We start from the raw sequence: 18920 nt of genomic DNA, 5'->3' as shown, positions 1-18920 counted from the left end.
GCGGCTACCTGGAATGACTGGTTGACTGTCCCAGTCACAGGAAGCAGCAATGGCCCACACAGCGATTGTGACGAGCCAGTTAATAGCGGTGCAAAGTACGGTCTACTTGGGTCTCCGGCTGGATTCCCTTACGATGTGAGCCTACCTGTCAGACGACAGAGTAGCTGCCATTCGCAACTGTCTGGCCCCGTTCAACAAGGGTTCACCGTATAATTGGTGTTGTGTTAAACTATTGGGTCTGATAGCCGCAGCTTCATCACCCACCCAACTAGGGTTACTCCACATGCGCCCGATCCAAGCGTGGTTCAGTGCCTTTCGGTTGCACCCCAAGCACGACAGACACCATCGGCTGACCGTGTCTTGCTTATGCTTAAATTGTTTCTTGACACTAGCCCAGTGATATACCTGTTAAATATCTTGGCATCCTTGTTGCTAAAAACATTGCATTAAGAGATAAAATCAATTTTTCAAACATCCTCCACAGTTGGTTGGAAGGAGAAGTCTTGATATTTGGCTGTATTTTTTAACAAATAAGTCTGTCAAGATTGATTTACCTAGCTTACTCGTTAGCTATCCCAGCTAAGTTAATAAAGCTACAAACCAAATTAACTTTAATTATATTTGGAGAAAAAATACACATTATATCACGTTGAAACTTAATTGGATATGTTCATATCTACTAAAAGAACATTTGTTTTGGCACTTTATCCCTCACAAAATATTTGAATCACTAGGTGGACTGAATTTTCTTCTCAATTGTGATTTTGAAATCTCAAAATTACCAATAGAATTTCTGGGTAAGCCCTGCGTTACTGGAAACTTGTTTATAATCATAATTCTACCCCCCACAGTACTCCAATCTGGAACAATAGACATGCTCTTTATAAGAAGAAAATTGACTAAATAATAATGTTTGGTCAATAATAGACTTAATGGATGACAATGGCAATTCATTAGATTACAACATTTTTTTTATCTAAATTCAAATTACCTTTTACCCCAAAACAATACTGTATAGTTTTTAATGTTATTCCATCTGCCCTTGTTTTAATGATAAAGGGCACCCTAGGGTATTGTTCTCTCACCCCAATGGTTGCCTTCACTTAATATTGATGAATATAATTTTTTAGATGAGAAATGCAACAACAAACACTTACACACAGTTCTAACCAAATAACTTTATCCTCTTCATAATATTATATTCAGTCTTACAAATTTTGATGAAGACTCTATTAAAAAAAAATAAGATCAGCTATCTTTCCCTTCCTGTCCTTCCTAAAACTAAAGAAACACATTTTTAAATTCTTAGTGATATAATATCCATCAGGCGAATTCTTCATATTAAGATTGAATTTTGATTCGAATGTATGCCATTTTTGTAAAAATGATATTGAAACAACAGAGCATCTACTTTTTAACGGTGGCCCTGAAGTGCAAAACACAAACACAACAACATTAAGAAAAACACAACAGCATTAAGAAAAACGCTGCAACATTAAGAAAAACACAACAACATTAAGGAAAACACAACGACATTAAGAAAAACACAACAACATTAAGGAAAACACAACGACATTAAGAAAAACACAACAACATTAAGGAAAACACAACGACATTAAGAAAAACACAACAACATTAAGGAAAACACAATGACATTAAGGAAAATGCTGCAACATTAAGGAAAACATGACGACATTAAGGAAAACGCTGCAACATTAACTTCAAACCGGAATGGGTAGGTACATAGGAAAAGGGGTTCCACATCACTGATAGGAGGAACAACCTGTCAATCACTGTGCCACAGAACTGTTATTAATACAGTATTTAATTTCCCAGCGTTTTGTCCTTGCTCTCATGTAGGATATATATATATATATATATATATATATATATATATATATATACCTGTAAGTGCTAAAAGATGTTTTTTTTATGTAAGCTGGCAAGGAGGAATCGATTGATGTTGGTTAAGATCGGAGCAGGTTTAAAGCCCCGTACGGCAGGGTTTATCTTGGTTTATATATTGTAGCGACCTGGCCGAAGTGAAGGGACTTTTGTGTGCTGTGTCTTGTTCGTGGTTTGTGTATTGTGAGGCGAACCCACGCCGATGGGGGGGGGGGGGGGGGGGGGGATTTTTATGTAGTTGACCAGTCAGCTCTTCTCGTAGCTGAGGTTAGGTTGTGTTAGGTCAGGTCCGGTTGGCATGCAGGCGGGTGAAGCGCAGGGATTGGTGGGCGTGCTGAAAAAGAGAAGGGAAAAGGGCTGGGGGAGGAGAGCAGCAGGTTAGAGGTGAAGGGAACGAGATACAGAGAAGATTGGGAGATTATTTGTGTTAGAGGTGTGGGTCCCAGCCGATAGGGATTTGTGAAATAAAACCGGAGCGCTGTTCAAAAGCAACGTGTCTGTCCGTCTGTCTGCACTAAACGGTATCGACCAAAACAGTGAGACCACCACTCGCTACAATATATATATATATATATATATATATATATATATATATATATATACACACACACACACACACACACACACACACACACACACACACACTACATGATATTAAGGACAAAGCGCTAGGAAATTATATTGTATTAATATGGACTGTGTTTGTCACATAGTTCCACAGCACTGATTGACAGGTTGTTCCTCCTATCAGTGATGTGGAACCCCTTTTCCTATGTACCTACCCATTACCCATTCAGGTTTGAAGTTAATGTTGCAGCGTTTTCATTAATGTCGTTGTGTTTTCTTTAATGTCGTTGCGTTTTCCTTAATGTTGTTGTGTTTTCCTTAAAGTTGCAACATTTTTCTTAATGTCGTTGCGTTTTCCTTAATGTTGTTGTGTTTTTCTTAATGTTGCAGCGTTTTTCTTAATGTTGCAACATTCTTCTTAATGTCGTTGCATTTTCCTTAATGTCGTTGCGTTTTCCTTAATGTCGTTGCGTTTTCCTTAATGTTGTTGTGTTTTCCTTAATGTCGTTGCGTTTTCCTTAATGTCGTTGCGTTTTCCTTAATGTTGTTGTGTTTTCCTTAATGTTGTTGTGTTTTCCTTAATGTTGTGTTTTTCTTTTTGTGTTTGTGTTTTGCACTTCAGGGCCCACGTAATTTTTCCATGTTTTCACTCACAAAGAATTGGGGATTCTCTCCATAGATGGCTCCAGTTAATGTTCTTACAGTGATGTTGTTTGTAGTGTAGTTCTAAAGGACAGAAACTTGTGTTTTATGATTAATGTGATAATAATTGTAGCTAAATTCTTTATTCATAAGTGCAAATTCTTAAACATCTCTCCTATATGCGTTTCTTTTAAGAATGACATTTCCTTATCTATTAGCCCTTTAAAAATATGCAAATCTAAATATGCGGTAAAGTTTTTCAATATCTTGAACTGTCAAGATCATAAGCCTTAGTTCATGTCTTTATCCCCTGGATGTTTTAACTGTAATGGTGTATTTTTTATCCCATGTATGTTAATATTGTAATGTTGTATTACTCTTTAATATGCCTTACAATTCTGTACATTGTTTAACTTGTATATAGCATAATAAAAAAAGAATCATTAAAAACAATAAATAAATAAATAAATAAATAAATAAATACATACAACAGCAACAGCAAAAGAACAGGAGACAGCGCAACGAACTGGCTTGGAGACTAATTCATACACTGCTACACACAGCATGCAAATACCTTTGATCCCAATTGCACGTTCAACCAGGCAGTCACAATCAAGAAGCACCGATGAAGCGGCACAGACAGTGACTCTGATTAAATGCCAACCCACATGGCTTCTTACAAGCTCTATATTCAATTATACTGTAAATAAAACAATGACATCCTAAGTAATAAAGTTATTGTAAGTTAATTCAATATAATAATATTCTGAATTCAACACATGTAACTGTCATTTATGCATTACGAAAAGAAATTGCATGAACCCAAAAGGCATGTTCTGCTCTGAGAAGTATTAGTAGATATCTTGAACAACAACATGCTTTATCACATTTTCAATATCCATGTAATATAAAAAAATAATATATGGCCCGCAGTGCATTTTGAGAAAATATTTCATCTTGGGGTTCTGCACCATTTCATAAATGATAATAACCCTATAATAACCCAAGATTCGGTAAACTGATAAATGTGGATTTTGGCAACATATTTTAAATAATGTCAATTATGCACCACTCTCTTTCTACATGAAGAAAACGTCTTTCAGAAGACGGTCAGCGTGCAAAGACAATGCTACTGACCAATCATCAGTTTTTGTGGATTTGCGTAATAGAATAGACTTTTTAGTGACTGGGGTGGTGTGACCAGGATGGTTGGTGTGGTGATGTTAGACCCAGAAGACAGTGGACACAGACAACAGTGCTGAGATATGAATAAATTTTATTGTAAAATACAAATGTTGAACAAAACAAAACACTTTCCAAAACAAAAAAGGCACGATGGCCAAAACAAACAGCAAAAAATACTGAACAAACAAGTGTCGTGCTGGTCCATGTTTTTAATTTCTGTTTCATTCACGCCTCTCCCATCCTCCACTCTGAGCAAACTCTGTCCCAATCAGCCAAAGCTGTTGGTTTATATACATGTGACTGTCTCCAAATGAATAATAAATTAATCAATCAATCTGGAGACGGTCACATTCTGTATAGGGTTAGCATGGATGGGGAAGTTTAACCCCATCCATGATGCAAAAACAACAATAACAAAACGGTGTGCTTTATACAAATTAAACAATATGTTTTTAAATAATAATACAACAAATACAAAATACAAAACATAATATGCACAGGGGCGGGGAGTACCCCTTCACATATCTCCCCTCTTGTGCGTAGCACACATGGCCTCAACAGCCACCTCCCCCCTTAAAATCCCCAAAGTCTCAGAGGTAGTCCAGGGACAGAAACAGAGGCATCAAGAGGCCCCTGGGCATTAATGTTGTTAGCACACAAGCTGACATCAGGGCAAGGTCCTCCTCCAGTGGCCCTGCTTGCAGCGGAAAGGCTGACAGCAGGGTGGCACATTCCAGCAGTGGAAATGCTGCTACCTCCAGGTGTGCAGCCTACAAGGGCAAGGCTGACAGTGCAATTGCTGCCAGTGGCACAGGGCACTTCGGCAGCAGAAAGGCTGCTTCCTCCAGACATGTGGCCGGCAAGGCTGGCAGCTCTGCGTAGGGAGCAACAGGAAGTCTCCCTCTCGTGGTGGAGGTGGGAGCTGCAGATAGTCTCCCTCTGGTGGTGGAGGTGGGAGCAACAGGTAGTCTCCCTCTGGTGGTGGAGGCAGGAGCAACAAGCGGTCTCCCTCTTGTGGTGGAGGCAGGAGCAGCAGGTAGTCTCCCTCTAGCGGTGGAGGCGGGAGCAGCAGGTAGTCTCCCTCTAGCGGTGGAGGTGGGAGCAGCAGGTAGTCTCCCTCTAGTGGTGGAGTCGGGAGCAGCAGGTAGTCTCCCTCTAGCGGTCGAGGTGGGAGCAGCAGGTAGTCTCCCTCTAGTGGTGGAGTTGGGAGCAGCAGGTAGTCTCCCTCTAGCGGTGGAGGCGGGAGCAGCTGGTAGTCTCCCTCTAGTGGTGGAGGTGGGAACAGCAGGTAGTCTCCTTCTATCTTTGGAGAATGGTGTGGTTCTCCCTCAGTCACTGGAGACTGGCACAGCTCTCACTGGAGACTGGTGCAGCTCTCCTTCAGTCGCTGGGAACTGGTGTGGCTCTCATCCGGTCGCTGGGGACTGGTGCGACTCAGGACACGCTGGCTTCCCATTCTTGGGCTGTGGACGCTCGTGATCCCCCCTTCTGGGTGCTGGACACTTGGGTTCCCCCTTTCTGGGTTGGCCGTGGGAGCGGATGCTCTTTTTCTTCATCCCTCGCAGCGGGATAGCTTACTCCCCCTGCTGGCAGTGGGCGGACAGTACACAGCTAGGTGCCTGAGTCTTCTTCAGTGCTGGCACCATCCTTGCGCACCCAGCAACGCAGAGAGGACCTCCGGGTCGCCATTCCAGTTCATCAGGTCGATCTCTGGGTTTGGCTGATCCTCGTCCGTGTCCCAGTTGATCACCAGGCAGCTCTCCTCCTGCCGTGCCTGTGGTTCTGGAGACAGCGGGGCTTCTCCCACTGTTTCTTTCGTCTCCTCCTCCTGGAGGAGGTGGCAGTTGGCCACAAAATGCCTACCTCTGCAGATGGGACAAAACTGCGGTGGCTCTGGCGCTGGCATTGGCTTCCTGGCTTGACTCTGGGAGCAGCTTCTCCTTCCCTTTTTCCTTCTCTGGGCTTATAACTGGGGTCTTCAGGCAGAGCCACTCTTCCGTGGTCTCCACCTCACCCTGAGCAAAGGCCTGCACAAAGAGAGGGTCTTCATAGGGGCACACGTCCAGGTGGTGCCCATACTCCAGGCAGGAGAGGCACCATGGAGCCCCTCCTTCCTTCAAATCCCTCTGGTGGTTATGCCACGGCTCCATGGATTCCTCCCATCCCATTATCCACAAAAAAACCCAATCATTTTCTTCAAACACACAAAAAAGTGTACCCACAGTCTCCCTCCTGGCCTGTGACCGTGCCACTGTAATCCCACTTCTGACCACCATATGTGACCAAGATGGCTAGTAGTGATGTCAGTCCTGGAAGACAGTGAACACAGACAACAGTGCTGGGATATGAATAAGTGCGCTCATGAGCCAGTTTATTGTAAAATAAAAAGTTGAACAAAACAAAAAGGCATGATGGCCAAAACAAATGGACAATACAGCAAACAAACACTGAACAAACAAATATTGTGCTGGTCCAAATCCAGCACGAGTAGCAATTGTTATGTTTTTAGTTTCTGTTTCACTTACGTCATCAGTATTACAATTAATAAAATAATAATACCTGATAAATACTTGTATATTTAAGGGTATTGAATAAGCTTGTATAAAATAAGCTTTATTGATAAACCAGGAAGTGAGTTGAGAAGTTGGTAAACAATGTGTACAGTATTTGAGCTGCAGTAATATAACTGTACGATTGGAATATGTCTGCATCAGCTGAATTGTGTATGTATTAGTGAAACGTACATGCAATTTATTATAGAATCTGAAAACTGATGCATTTGAGCTGTGTTTATTTTAATAACGGAAAATAACGGATTTTGTCAAATAATAATAAAAACCGAACACCATCCCCACCTTAAACTAAACAAAAAAAACCCCCCGAAAAATTCAAGCCCTAAATATATATTATCAGGCTACATAACGCAGATAAAAATAGAATCCTTGTATCGGATAACTTATTGGTATTCTGTTTCAAACAGTTTGTTTATATTAATAACATTTTAAACTAAATGTTATACACTAACACTTATCTTAAGAAAATTCAGGTCATGGAAATAAATTCACCACATGTCAGGAAATGAGCAGGAAATGAGCATCCTTATTAAGGTTACATAGGGGTAAATCACATATAAAAATGTTTCAAAGCCTTCAGAAATTAGGTCTGTAGTCTTTGATCACAACTCTGAATGCTTTCACATTAAACCCAGGCTCTATCTGACACTTGGAAAGCCCCGTTTATTGTTCAGCTTAAGCAGAACTGACAGCCTTACATCTGGAGGGGTAAACACTTTTCTTTTTGATCAGGCAGATACTAGTAAATTAAATTGGGTATTAAAGAATTCACATGATTCAGCATCCACGGGGCTTGGTAACCCATTCCGTACACTCACTTTTATGAAGAAGTGTTTCCTACCCTCTAACCTAAGACTACTTCATTTCCAACTGTGTCCGCTGTTCCTGGTGTCTGTGCTGAGTTTAATGTATTGGTTAGTGATAGCTTTGTCAACTCCTTTTACATCTGAACTTCAATCAAGTCCCCTATAGGCTGTTCCAGATTAAACATTCAGTTCCCTCTACCTCTCCTTAACTCCTTTAAGCCCTTAGTCTGGTTGCTCTTATCTGGACTCTCTAAGGCCACTAAATCCTTTCTGAATAGCAGGGATCAAAATTGAACACAGTGAGCTTTACAGGGGCAGTTTAGTGTTTTCAACTCCCATCCCAGTGCATTTAAGCGGATTCTACTTTAAGAGATGCAGGACTACATGTACCTGAAGAACATAAAAACATAAGAAAGTTTACAAACGAGAAGAGGCCATTCGGCCCATCTTGCTTGTTTGGTTGTTAGTAGCTTATTGATCCCAGAATCACATCAAGCAGCTTCTTGAAGGATCCCAGGGTGTCAACTTCAACAACATTACTGGGGAGTTGGTTCCAGACCCTCACAATTCTCTGTGTAAAAAAGTGCCTCCTATTTTCTGTTCTGAATGCCCCTTTATCTAATCTCCATTTGTGACCCCTGGTCCTTGTTTCTTTTTTTCAGGTTGAAAAAGTCCCCTGGATCGACATTGTCAATAACTTTTAGAATTTTTTAATGCTTGAATCAGATCACCACGTAGTCTTCTTTGTTCAAGACTGAATGGATTCAATTCTTTTAGCCTGTCTGCATACGACATGCTTTTTAAACCCGGGACAATTCTGGTCGCTCTTCTTTGCACTCTTTCTAGGGCAGCAATATCCTTTTTGTAACAAGGTGACCAGAACTGAACACAATATTCTAGATGAGGTCTTACTAATGCATTTTACAGTTTTAACATTACTTCCCTTGATTTAAATTCAACACTTTTCACAATATATCCGAGCATCTTGTTGGCCTTTTTTATAGCTTCCCCACATTGTCTAGATGAAGACATTTCTGAGTCAACATAAACTCCTAGGTCTTTTTCATAGTTCCCTTCTTCAATTTCAGTATCTACCATATGATATTTATAATGCACATTTTTATTGCCTGCGTGGAGTACCTTACACTTTTCTCTATTAAATGGCATTTGCCATGTGTCTGCCCAGTTCTGAATGTTGTTTAGATCATTTTGAATGACCTTTGCTGCTGCAACAGTATTTGCCACTCCTCCTATTTTTGTGTTGTCTGCAAATTTAACGAGTTTGCTTACTATACCAGAATCTAAATCATTAATGTATATTAGGAATAGCAGAGGACCTAATACTGATCCCTGTGGCACACCACTGGTTACCTCGCTCCATTTTGAGGTTTCTCCTCTAATCAGTACTTTCTGTTTTCTCCCTAATCCATGTGCATGCATTTCCTTGAATCCATACTGGGTTCAGTTTGAGAATTAATCTTTTATGCAGGACTTTGTCAAAAGCTTACTGGAAATCTAAATAAACCATGTCATATGCTTTGCAATTATCCATTGTCGATGTTGCATCCTCAAAAAAAATCAAGCAGGTTACTTAGACACGATCTCCCTTTCCTAAAACCATGCTGACTGTCTCCCAGGATATTGTTACCATATAGGTAATTTTCCATTTTGGATCTTATTATAGTTTCCATAAGTTTACATATAATAGAAGTCAGGCTTATTGGTCTGTAGTTACCTGGTTCGGTTTTGTCTCCATTTTTGTGGATTGGTATTACGTTTGCAATTTTCCAGTCTGTCGGTGCAACCCTTGTGTCAAGAGACTGTTGCATGATCTTGGTTAGCGGTTTGTAAATAACTTATTTCATTTCTTTGAGTACTACTGGAAGGATCTCATCCAGCCCAGGGGATTTGTTTAACACTTCTGCCTCTGTTATGCTAAAGTTATTTAAAACTGGATAGGAACAGGTTGATATGTGGGGCAAGAGGTTCGAGGTGACGCCGCACTGTTGCTGCTGAGTGTCTGGGATTCTTAAAGCGTTCTGGGATCAATCAGCTACAAGGAAGCAAACGAGCACTGACAGACTGAATAGCCTCCTCTCGTTCGTAAATTCTTATGTTCTTGTGGTTGTAGTCTTCTAGAAGCACAAGATGCCCAAGGATTAAGGTGCAGGGGTATGGTCCCTTAATTATCTTCAGCATCTAAAGCTATTCAAATGGATGTACTACTTTTGTAAGGCTCTTTACTATGGCACTATGTACTTGATAATACAGCTATATTTGTTTATACATTATTATTTTTATTATTTATTTCTTAGCAGACGCCCTTACCCAGGTCGACTTACAGTTGTATACAAAAAATACATATCAAGAATTACAAACAATTAAGAGCAAGATACAAAATACAGTGACTTCAGTCCTAATAAGAGCAAATACAAAACACAGTACGATTTGATATCAGGGCAGTTCAAGAGTAGATAACAGTGTTGATAGTTACATCAGGGTTAGATGCAAGTGAAATACAAAATACTACTGATAGGGTTAAGTGCAGGATAAGGAGCAACTAAGTTCAAGTTAAAGTGCATTTAAGGCAGAGTGCTATATTGTCCAGAAGGGAAGAGTTGAGTTTTACAGGTGTTGTCTGAAGAGGTGTATCTTGAAGAGGTTGTCAGGAACTGGGCAGTCCTGACATCTGTAGGAAGGCTGTTCCACCACTGCGGGGCGAGGGTGGAGAAGGAGCGGGCTCTGGAGTCAGGGGAGCGTAGAGGAAGTACAGCCAGTCTTCTAGTGCAGGAGGAGCGGAGAGGTTGGGTGGGGGTTTAGGGAGAGATGAGGGTGTAGAGGTAGCTGGGTGCAGTCTGGTCCAGGCATCGGTAGGCGAGTACAAGAGCCGCATCTGAACTGGATGCGAGTGGTGATTGGAAGCTAGTCGAGTGAGCGGAGCAGTGGAGTAGCGTGGAAGAAGTGTGGCAGAGAGAACACCCGGCAAGCAGCGGAGTTTTGGATGAGCTGGAGCAGACGGGTGGCGGACACAGGGAGGGCGGCCAGGAGGGAGTTGCAGTAGTCTAGGTGGGAGGGTACCAGGGCCTGGACGAGGAGTTGCATGGAGTAGTTGGTGAAGAAGGGTCGGATTCTTCGTATGTTGCTCAGGAAGAACCGGCAGGTGTGTGCTAGAGTGGAAATGTGCTGGGAGTAGGAGAGGCAGGGTTCCAGGGTTACTCCAGGGTTCTTGGCTGAGAAGGAGGGAGAGCGAGGTAGATTCCAGAGAAATGCATGTAGAGAGATCAGAGGAGTGGGAAGATGAGGAGGGGAAGAAAAGGAGGTCAGATTTAGAGAGGTGATGCGAGTGCATCCATGAGGAGATAACAGACAGACAGGTAGAGATACGGGAGGGGATGGTGGGGTCAGAGGGGGGGAAGTAGAGAAAGATCTGTGCATCATCAACATAGAAATGGTATGAGAAACCATAGGATGCGATAAGGGGGCCCAGGGAGCGGGTGTAGAGAGAGAACAGGAGAGGACTCAAGACTGATCCTTCGGGGACTCATGTTGAAAGAGGGTGAGGTGTGGGGTTGAGCCGCACCAGGTTACCTGGTAGGTGCGGTCGGAGAGGTAGGAGGTAGGAGGAGACAGCAGAGACATTGAGGAGAATTAGGACAGAGGAGAGAGAGGCAGCGCAGGCAGAGTTTAGCGAGTTAGTGACAGACAGGAGAGCAGTTTCAGTGGAGTGAGCAGAGCGGAAACCAGATTGGAGAGGTTCAAGAAGAGAGTGGTTAGAAAGGAAAGCAGAGAGCTGGCGGTATACTGCCCGCTCAAGGGTTTTAGAGAGGAAGGGTAAGAGGGAGACAGGACGGTAGTTCTGGGGGGAGGTGGGGTCGAGGGTAGGTTTTTTGTGGAGGGGGGTGATAGAGGCTTGTTTGAAGGTAGAGGGAAAGAGGCCAGACATAAATACAATAGTCACATGATCACTAACAGGAGACACAACGGTTAGAAAGTTGATAGTCTCCTCTTCAAATCTTATGTCTAATATGAAATACTTGCTTGTGAGAATCATAGCTGAAAGGTGAAGCTGTAACAAGAGTAGATTGTATTGCAATACCTGGATTTTGTAAAGCTATTTCAAATTGCTCTGCTGATTAATGTTTCTGGGTTTTTTTTCAGACAGTTCTTTAACTTTGACAGTTGAAAGATGTGAACCTATAGGAAAGGTATTCTATAATCTGGGGATACATCAACCCTAACCCTAACCTCCAACAGGTTAATCCAGACCCTAACTCTAACCTCAATTAGTTAATCCAGACCCTAACCATAACCTCCATTAGGTTAATCCAGAGTGACCTGTGATTGAACCACAAGACTCCTGAGTGGTCTCTCCCCCTATCCCCTACAGGAAGCCCTGCTGGACTGTGCTCTTCATGTTGAATATCTCATACAACATCCTGGGAAATGAGCATAAGATCTTGTCCACTGAAGACCATCTTGTAGGACGGTTGGATGAAAGGAAGGAATACCTTGTTTTAGTGTTACGTGGATTACACTTTTACAAAAGTACAAATATGAAGACTGCTGCCATTGCTACCATTGCTTTACTGGTGTCAGCCTCTCTAATAGACCTGCCCCTCACCATGGCTGATGGTCTTGTCCGGCTCAACACAGGAGTCCAGGTTGGCAGAGGGCAGGTGGTATACGTGACGAACAATGAACTTCAATTCAATATCCCTAAAGAAGTAGACTCGTGCAAGGTGGAGGTTGTGCTGAATGAGCCAATAACGCAGAGGGTAGGGAAGCTCGGCCCTCAGGTAAGTACTAGACTGGGTGGTAAGCCTTTCACCTCAATGAAATGTCTGTTATCTACATGGGTTGGCACTGCTCATTCATGCAGTCAGTGTTAATTATAAAAACGGAGTGCAGCCTCGGTCCTGGCTCTTTGCTGGGGATTTGTCAGGCAGCATTGCATTGGTCCTGACGCTCCCATGGGTTAGGAAGTCAAAACTCTGCATCGCGCAACAGCTGACCATACTGGCTAGGTGCCCGGTGGGTTGAAGCGAACTCCTGTTGGGCTGACCCTTGTCCTCCTGAGCTATTGTGAGGAATTGCTGTGGGGAAGGAGTGTAACTGGACATTCTAAATTGGGGAGACAAATTGGGGGCAAAATAATTGGGCACTCTAAACTCTAAATTCTTTAAAAAAACTAAATAAAAAATGCAGCAGCTAGTTTTAGGAAGAGCATCGAGACTGCTCACTCTGGTCCCAATGGTCCCACCATCAAATGAACGGGACATAAAAAGAGTCTCAACATAGGCCTCTATTGATAGTAGTGCCCAGAGCCATAACTAGGCATTTTAGCGCCCTGGGCAGGCAATTATATTTGTGTTTCCTTATAATCATTGATTGGTACTGTAAAAAAGCATGGATTGAAAATAATCGTAACACAAACACTGATGCAATGACTTAATGGCTTGAAGCATATTCAGAAAGACATAAACTTGCATTTCCATCTATATAGTTACCAAAAAGAAAATTCTTCCGTTTCCCAAAACAATTTAGAATTTAGTAAGAGCCATGCAGGTTTGTATGCTATTTTAAACAAAAAATAAGAATGTCATTAAAAATAATAACATTTGTTCTGAATTTTATTCCAATAATTAAATACTGGTAGCACATTTAACATCTTGTAGTTCAGGATGGTGAATTTTAAGGGCTGTTTATCTATTTGCAATAAATTTTAGTGAATAAAAATTGTACGAGAAGTAATTATTAAAACAGAAATAATATTGGGGAGGTTAGGGGTGTCATTAAAAAATTCAGACAAAAATAAAGCCTGACAAGAAGAAATTACTGAATGGGTAATCAACCCAGCTGCAAGTCGTACTGTAAATGACATTTCAAAAAATTGAAAAATCTGCTCTGAATGAGACCGAAAAAGAATGTTAAAAAAAGAAAACAAAAACTGGAGATGGCCCTTTTGAAAAACCTTCCCAGTTAACTTCTTTAATACTTGATAGTAATGGGATTTATTATGACAGTGATAGTAGCAGCAGGTAAATTAAAAATACGTTAGTGAATATAGTATTATTAAAAAGTAACTGTTAGATAACTTTCACAGACCAGTTTTTTTACTAAAATTTTTAGTTTGTTTATATTTTGCGAAAAGCTGCTTGTGTATTTTTTTCATGTTTGTGTTGTTGACCTCAGCTGGGCAGCGAAACTGCCAAAAATCACACTGATTAGTTTAATGGTTAAAAGTAAGTGGTTATACATGTATTAAAGTTTGACTTGTTTACAATAGTGTATGTCTCTTGGACAAGGGTGGTTGTTTGTGCAGAAAACATTCATGAATCTGATACTACCATTGCGGCTTTTTAATCCAGCTGGCTGACGATTTGTGAATCCCAGTGAAGTCTCCAACAACATTTTAAAAACTTCCAGTGGCGTAGAAACGAATTGCCACACAAACTTGAATGACTGCAGGGATGCTGTGGGTTCTGTTATGCAGGCTCCAACTCATCTTTTAACATCTCCACTAAAGTTAATATGTCCTCGCAGTGGAAACACAGTCTTTCAAAAACTGCAATGTTATTGAAATTCTCTAAGGGACTGTGTCTGTCCTTAAATACTCTTTCCCTACGAAATGCCATTTAATTTCAATATTGTGGTGCTGCCATGTTGGCTTCTATAGCAACAGATATTTTTTTCCCATTTAAACCTGGTGAGGGGAGGTTTAAAAATGACTTAAATTTAAGACCAGGCTTAAATTAAGACTTTTTGTGTAACTGGTCTTATTTATTTTGGGCTTAAATTTTAAGTCTAAGTCCAACAAGTGGTCTTAAAAGCATTTAACACATTTTGTGCAACTGGCTCCAGGTTCGTGGTTGTTAAGACTGTTGCTAAGGAAGTGACACATTCCCTTTTGTAGTGCAGAGGTGCGTGCGATCTTCAGACTATGCTAGGGGTGCACTGACAGCTGACAAGAGAAAACATTGAGAACCGCAGATCAAAATGATTACTCGAGTGACAATGCATTTAAGTCATTTTTCTGCCCCCGCGGGTTTGCCCCCAGGGCGCCTGCCCTGCTCACACACCCCTAGTTACAGCTCTGGTAGTGCCATCCTAATTAACATTACCACTAAGCCCAAGCATTGGCCAGACATGTCGAAAGGGTGGTTCATGCAAGGCAGGCTAGGGCAATGTAGGAAAGCTTTCCCTGCTTTAAGATAGAGATATCAGCCTTAAGTACTGCCACTTGAGCTAGTTCAATAAAACTCAGCAGAAAAATATATTCCTACATTTACCATACAACAGCAGTAACCATATTATTCAACCTTAGTGAGTTGAAATAAAAGCTGTGTCAAGGCGGCTACTGAAGAACTCTGAAGGAGACTCGGTTTAACCACTAAATAGTGCACCTTTAATTTGAACAGTTGGTAAAATTGTTGAAAACAAATATCTTTTAAATATCAATGTAAGTCTGTCATCTATCAGACATTAAGAAAATGCACTAATGCAAATGGTAGCTAGCAGATTCTGTTTCTCTGTTTTACACTGTTCGGACACAACGCACACTCTACTCAAACACATTCACCTACGTTTCGGCTGGGGGTGGCAAGGTAATTGATTGATCAAATGATAGAAGACACGATCATTTACAGAATTCCACACAGGCAGAGAATAAAACCTGAATCTGCCCAGTCCTGTGCAGGGTCTCTCCACCCTGTCACAGACCCTACAATTCGAATGCAGTTTCCAGTGTGTGCCCTGTATCTGATACGGTAACCATTACCAAATGTTAATTAAAGAACAGTTGTTAAATTCTGTTTCTCCACAATGTTTGCTTTAACAGTCTTCTCTTGCTAGGTGTTCGACTGCCATTTCTTACCCAATGAAGTGAAGTATACCCACAACGGCTCCCCTATACTGGAGGAGGACAATGTGATGCTGAGAATATACAGGTAGAGACAGTTATATCTTTAAAGGTCTGTTAAGGACTGGGCTATGATCCAGCCAGGAGGCAGTGATTCAACTGTCTGTGAGGTGTCTAAGTAGTGGAAAGAAACAGCCTCTAATTGCTTTGGGGAAATCAGGGGTGCAATCTGCAGTGAGGTCTGTTCTCCAGGATTGCCCAGGAGTCGTCACTGTTGAAACTGCTCCTCATGAAACAGCAGCACTCTGTGCAGTCTGTCTTAGGAGATGTTAGTTGGCAAATAATTCTGCTTCTATCATCCCGCTATCACAGTCAGTCAGAACGTCTGTCTGTTGAAATGAAATAGACAAATAAGTCATGAAGGGGACAGTCTACACAAAAGTGTGTTGTCAGATTTCGCACATACTTCTTTTATTGCTCTGAGCACACTTAAACTCATGGGTAGAGTTTAAGGAGGACAGAGATGTTTTGGACTCCTGTAGTGGACTGTTTGTGTACTGGGCTTGCAACGTATCCAGACAACTTTTAAGAATCAAGAAAATCACGCAGACTTTTAATTTGAAGTTTTAACAAATCAGAGCAGTTAGTACTCCTTCAATTTATTAAATACTTAATAATGGATCTGGTGGTTGCAGGCCACAGCAAATCCCAAGCAATAGGAAATCTGAGCTAGCCAGTGTCTTTACAGGTTTAACAGCATTAATACTTCAATACAGTAATACAAATATGGTTATCATATGCTTAGCCCTTAGGCTACCCATGCAAAAAGCTAAAGTGCCCACCGCTAAATCCTAAAACATACAATATATCACTCTCCAAAGCTAAATTTTAATTCCTATACCATATAGCAATGCATCAATATAAATGAGATATAAATTCAAAATTGTTCTTACCTTCCACTATGTGAAAGTGTAGTTGTAGAATACAACGTAAAAACAAGAGCTGTCTTCAAAGGCAGACTTCTGAATACGACCAAACAGCAACCAACTGTTTCAGAGGTCCTCAGAGCATCGACCAAGGGGCTTTACCTCTGTCTATAGAGTTTTCCCTCCACTGAATACATCAGGAGTCCCAATTAAATCTGATCATCAATCTGCCTTGACAGTTCTTATCTTTGAGTAAGTGATAGTCAACTCCATTTTAAAACTAATTGGAGTTATATAAAAACATTCAAAATTAATTGGCTATAACTCCTTTCCAAAATATTGGAACATGATCTCATGGCTCTCATTTTCAACCCCTCCTTTCTGTAAAAAGTTAGGTGAATTAAAGTTCACAGGATCCTTTCTTCCAAGTACAATACAAGTTTATATGTTATTTTTTTAAATTATTATTTTTTCTTAGGAGACGCTCTTATCCAGGGCGACTTACAATTGTTACAAGATATCACATTATTTTTACATACAATTACCCATTTATACAGTTGGGTTTTTACTGGAGCAATCTAGGTAAAGTACCTTGCTCAAGGGTACAGCAGCAGTGTCCCCCACCTGGGATTGAACCAACGACACTCCGGTCAAGAATCCAGAGCCCTAACCACTAATCCACACTGCTATATGTGTATTAAAAGAGATGTATTATATATGTGTGTGTGTGTGTGTGTGTGTGTGTGTGTGTGTGTGTGTGTGTATATATATATATATATATATATATATATATATATATATATATATATATATATATATATACAGTAACCTCCAAAATTATTGGCACCCTTGATAAAGATGAGCAAAAAAGACTGTATAAAATAAATAATACCAGTACTGAGCGATATTGTAATTTTCCAACATGTGGAATATATTTGACTTTATTAATGATTCAATGGAATCAACCAAAATTACACATTTCTCAAATTATGAATTTATTTCCAAAAAAAAAATGAAGTGTCAAAATTATTGCACCCTTGTTTTCAGTACTTTGTGCACCCTCCCCTTGCAATGACAATGGAGAACACATTGGGAGGGATCTTAGACCATTCCTCCATACAGAATATTTCCAGATCCTTGATATCCTTTGGTCTGCGCTTATGGACTGCCCTCTTCAATTGAAACCACAGGTTTTCAATGGGGTTCAAGTCCATTTTCTGGCAACCCTTCCAAATAGCCTTTTGGCATGGAGGTGGCGTCTAATTGTAGATTTGGAGATTTGGTGACCCAAAGATGCAACCAAGATCACATTAGTTTACTGTAAAGCTACGTCTTAGTTGGTGCTTATCTTGGCGAGAGCCGAGTTCAAATCAGCATGAAGTTTTAACATCTACTCTTGTGTAATGGAAATCATGAAGATCTGGATACGTCCAGTGACTGCTGTGAATAGTGCAGCTGGCAACAAGGGAAAGACCTTGTGACAGCCTGGAGAGACAGCTGACTGGAGCAAAGAGACCCCATTGGGGCTGGTAAGGGTTAGCTACCCATGTCGGCAGTATCCAGCTCTGTGTTTACAGGATGCTGGAGACACCCGCCCAAGGCTTCTAAGAAATTAAAGAGAAAAATACCCCTAGAGTCTGTGAGAGCGGGGGCGGAAGATGACTCAACGTTGGACAACACGGTTAACGACTTAGGAACGGAAACGGATATGAGTATGGAGAGTACTTCACAAAAGACTAGTTCAAGATCTGCAGTTAACAAAGACATGGAACTCCAGGTTTGTGTCTGCGGCTGGAGCAAGGCGACAACGGTCAGGGGTTTGAAGATTCATCAAGGGAGAATGAAATGCTTGAGGGAGAAGGGACAAGGGCCTCGCATTGATCAGTACTTCTTACGAAGTCAGTCAAGTCAGTCGAATGAAATCCAGCGACAGGAAGCAAACCACAGTTCGCAGGATATCAGCACCCCTGTCATAGATGTGAGAAGGACTTGCATGGACACAGTTAGTGATGAACCTAATGATCCTTGTGAACCCGGTCAGACAAACCAGCATAAGAGAGAAAAGAACCTCAACGGGCACAAGCCTGGAGTTAAATGGCCAAGAGCTTGTGAGAAAACTGCATGGGACACAGTAAACACAGATCTCTGCGTTGCATTGGAAAGATTAAGTGGAACAGTTGAAAAGAAGCTGGATAAATTTGGGGACATCATCTACGCATATGGAAGTGAGAGGTTTGGAGTTGAAAAAAGGAAGGAAAAAGTACAAACTATTCCTGGAAAGTCTAGACGGCAGCAGGAGATTGAACGCTTAGTTAGAGAAAGGAGACAGCTGAGGAACCAATGGAGAAGAGCAGAACAAAGTCAGAAGGAGGGACTCAATCTCTTACAAAGGGTCATAAAAGATAAGCTTGCAACATTGCGCAGAGCTGAGCGCCTACGGAAACGCTACAAAAAGAAG

The 18920-nt window shown here is 41.3% G+C and overlaps 1 protein-coding gene across 2 annotated transcripts in view; it reads left to right on the top strand.

The window, feature by feature from the left end:
• frem1b (Fras1 related extracellular matrix 1b) overlaps positions 1–18920 on the top strand; it is a 157792-nt gene that overhangs the window by 15007 nt on the left and 123865 nt on the right. Inside the window, exons 2-4 of one of the 2 annotated variants that reach the window (XM_034017493.3) lie at positions 11837–11883; positions 12066–12474; positions 15530–15624. In XM_034017493.3, the coding sequence (XP_033873384.2) occupies positions 12091–12474; positions 15530–15624 (479 nt within the window). In that variant the 5' untranslated portion in view covers positions 11837–11883; positions 12066–12090. The remainder of the gene's footprint in view (positions 1–11836; positions 11884–12065; positions 12475–15529; positions 15625–18920) is intronic. The other variant, XM_059031962.1, reaches the window with a different exon arrangement.

This window comes from Acipenser ruthenus, chromosome 10 (assembly GCF_902713425.1).
Source record: "Acipenser ruthenus chromosome 10, fAciRut3.2 maternal haplotype, whole genome shotgun sequence".
NCBI classification, from domain to species: domain Eukaryota; kingdom Metazoa; phylum Chordata; class Actinopteri; order Acipenseriformes; family Acipenseridae; genus Acipenser; species Acipenser ruthenus.
This window is presented reverse-complemented; position numbering and strand designations above follow the sequence as displayed.